Source organism: Seriola dumerili, unplaced genomic scaffold, assembly GCF_002260705.1.
Source record: "Seriola dumerili isolate Sdu_G_001 unplaced genomic scaffold, Sdu_1.0 BDQW01000167.1, whole genome shotgun sequence".
NCBI classification, from domain to species: domain Eukaryota; kingdom Metazoa; phylum Chordata; class Actinopteri; order Carangiformes; family Carangidae; genus Seriola; species Seriola dumerili.
Window position 1 is genome coordinate 2,194,443 of NW_019174422.1, and position 3,030 is coordinate 2,197,472.

Consider the following 3,030-nt stretch of genomic DNA (forward strand, 5'->3'; position numbering starts at 1 on the left):
ATCAACAAAGTCAGTAGGATTCATGATCATGGCACCATGGGTATTTGAAACTAAATTTGTGCCAATCCATCCAGTGGATGTTGGACCACAGTGTCACGGTCCAGATGAGGCAGGGCTGAGGGTGAAAGACTCAGAGGCGGAGGAGGAACCAGTGTCAAGGAATTTATTCACAAAAAAAACCAAAATCCATACATCCACAGATGCCGCCGACAAAACAAACCTCATCACCAACAATGATACCACAAAGACAAGACAGAACAAGGGCTTTTTAAAGGAACGGAACTGATTAACAATGGAGAACAGGTGGGGAAGCAGACACAGGTGGGACACATCAGGGATGATTAACAAAAGGAAGCAAAACTAGAACTCAGACACTGGGGTGACATGACTATCAAAATAAAACAGGAAGTGCACGGGGAAACAGAGCACAAGACAGGGAAGACTAAACTAAACACCAGAAACACCCAAACCAGAAACACTCAAAACCCAGAACAGAAACCCAAAAACACAGAAAACCAAACCAAGAAAATCCAAAAACCAAAAACCTGGAGCCTCCAGTCTGAGACCATGACACACAGAGGTGGACCAACTGATAGACAGACCATGAGCCGCTAGCTGGCATGGCTTAAAATAATACTTTTAACAACCTGACACCTGGCTGCTGAAAGCATTTCTTTTATTAGGACATTACAAGCATTGTTACAACAGTGCTCCTATTAAAGAAAGAAAAATATCAAGCTTGATACACAGATTTAGATAATCACTTCTTACACAGAAACAAAGTACGTCCAGCTCTACTGCCTTACAGTGGAGTACACACATTCAGTTTGTGTGTTGTCCCTGTGTCTTTTTGTTCTGTTGATCTTATGTTTCCTCAAAGCTGCATAATGGAGGTTGTCTGAATCCTGGTAACCCTGGTAATAAAATGTCACATTAACATTAAATTACGATATTAATACACATGACTTGTTTGATACTGAACACACCAATAGCAACATTATAATTCACACTGATATGATAGAACTTTGTGCTTTACACACAGGTGTTCCCACTACAGGAACATAATGACCTGTAACTAAACATGTAGCTCATATTAGGATGCTCATATATGATTTCATGGACATACAGTATATCTAAAATGTTCTGCTGTTTAACACAGCCAAGACGCAAGCTTAAAAGTTCAGGCTATAGGTCAGTAAGTTCCTTTAGTGGAAACAACCTAACAGCTATATTGTGCACTTTCTCCTACTAGAATATATTTTGTTATAGTGTTGCTTTGATAATACTCACTTCTGCATTCGGAGCAGAGTCAGGTGACGATCTTGCTTGAGAGTCTGGTTATGAAAGAAAAGACAGATTCTTTAAACTTCGTTTGATTTTAATGTACTATTCAAACATGATGGGAACTTCGGAATAAGGAATATGTATATGGAAGATTTCTGACAGTCTTGTATTGCTTTGTTTGACTTCATTGTATCACTTCGTTTGATTTTAATGTACTATTCAAACATGATGGGAACTTCGGAATAAGGAATATGTATATGGAAGATTTCTGACAGTCTTGTATTGCTTTGTTTGACTTCATTGTATCATATATCAACTTCAAGTGTTTTACCTCCAGTATTAAGTGCATAAAAACACTATCAAAAGTAAAAACTGACAGTTTGCCTACCTGTACGATGACAGCTTTTGTTTATTCTATATGCTGCATATGATAGCAAAACAGCCGGGATGGTGGTGAATGCCAAAGCTCCACTCAACAAATACACCAAGACAAATGAGTCATCCTTATCTGCAGATACACACAGTAAGAGATTTTACAGAGCTTTAGAAAATTGAGTCAGGAGTGATCATAGCATATACAGTATATATGAAACCACTGTTATCTTGTTACTTACCTGCTGAGTCCAACTTTTTCTTGTTTCCAAACAGAACATGTCCACATGAGGCAACAGCACAATAAGTCCCATCGTTAGAAAGATTCAGGCTCTTCATCGGCAAATTGTAGACACAGGTTTGTGTTTGTGTCTCAGGTTTCTTCTCACACTGATCATTTCTGTCTCCATGAGTGTAAATGAATCCTGGATGAGATTCTTCAGAGTCTTTGAACCAGTAAACACTGTGTTCTCCATCACAGGTCCCAGTGTGTACTGTACAGCTGAGAGTCACAGAGCCTCCTGGCTGGATGGTCTCAAACCCTGACTGATGAACCAAATCTTGGATGTTCAATCCTGAACCCTTTACACTGACAGTAACACCCTCTGTAAATTCAAACTTGTTTGCAGAGTAACTTAAGCAGTAGTAAGTCGCTGAGTCTGAAATGTGTAAATCCGAGATTGTCAGGTGGTTCTTACCGTGAATAATCTCGACTGAAAACCGTGAAAAGTTTTTGAATTCATCAATAACAGTGCCACTTTTGTCATATTTATAGTAGGAAGAGATGCGCTTCGGTTTCTGTCCCAGACTTTGTTTATACCAGTATAACATCACTGCAGCTTTACTTTCATTGACACATTGCAAAGTCACATTGTCTCCAACTTTAACTGGTATAAAACCACTGTCTTGACGCACCGATGAGGACATCTTGAGATTAGTCACAAAGGCTGTGGAGAATAGAGATCAAGAGAGTATACAGTTAATGCCATGAAAAAATCTGTCATAATGACAAAAAAAAAAATAACAAAAATAGATATACATATTTAAGGATGTAAATTTATCCACAAAAGCTCCAAATTACCTATTATCCACAAGAACAGAACAGTCAGACATGAAGCAAACTTCAGAGATGTCATCGTGATCACAATATTTTGATGAATGTAAAGAACCTCCATATATTCTCTGCTCTCAGACAGAGGACTGTATGTGATTGGCTAACAAGTAGTGACACTGAATGTCCTATTTTGGAAACAGTGAGCACATGTTCAGCGCCCCCTCCATTGCAAATTTTGGCTCTTGAGTTAAGACACACGGACAGAGTTAGCAGTTACCAGGACCACAACATGACTCAGAAGTCTGATGCTTAAAATAAAT

General features: G+C 38.8%; 1 protein-coding gene across 1 annotated transcript; it reads right to left on the bottom strand.

The window, feature by feature from the left end:
- Positions 1-521: 521 nt before the first annotated feature.
- LOC111226936 lies at positions 522-2,797 on the bottom strand. The gene is made up of 5 exons (XM_022752253.1): positions 2,738-2,797; positions 1,899-2,603; positions 1,673-1,792; positions 1,291-1,334; positions 522-914 (listed from the first exon to the last, which is right to left on the bottom strand). The coding sequence occupies exons 1-5, from the start codon at positions 2,790-2,792 to the stop codon at positions 795-797; spliced, it is 1,044 nt and encodes a 347-aa protein (XP_022607974.1). The 5' UTR covers positions 2,793-2,797; the 3' UTR covers positions 522-794.
- Between the last annotated feature and the right edge of the window lie 233 nt (positions 2,798-3,030).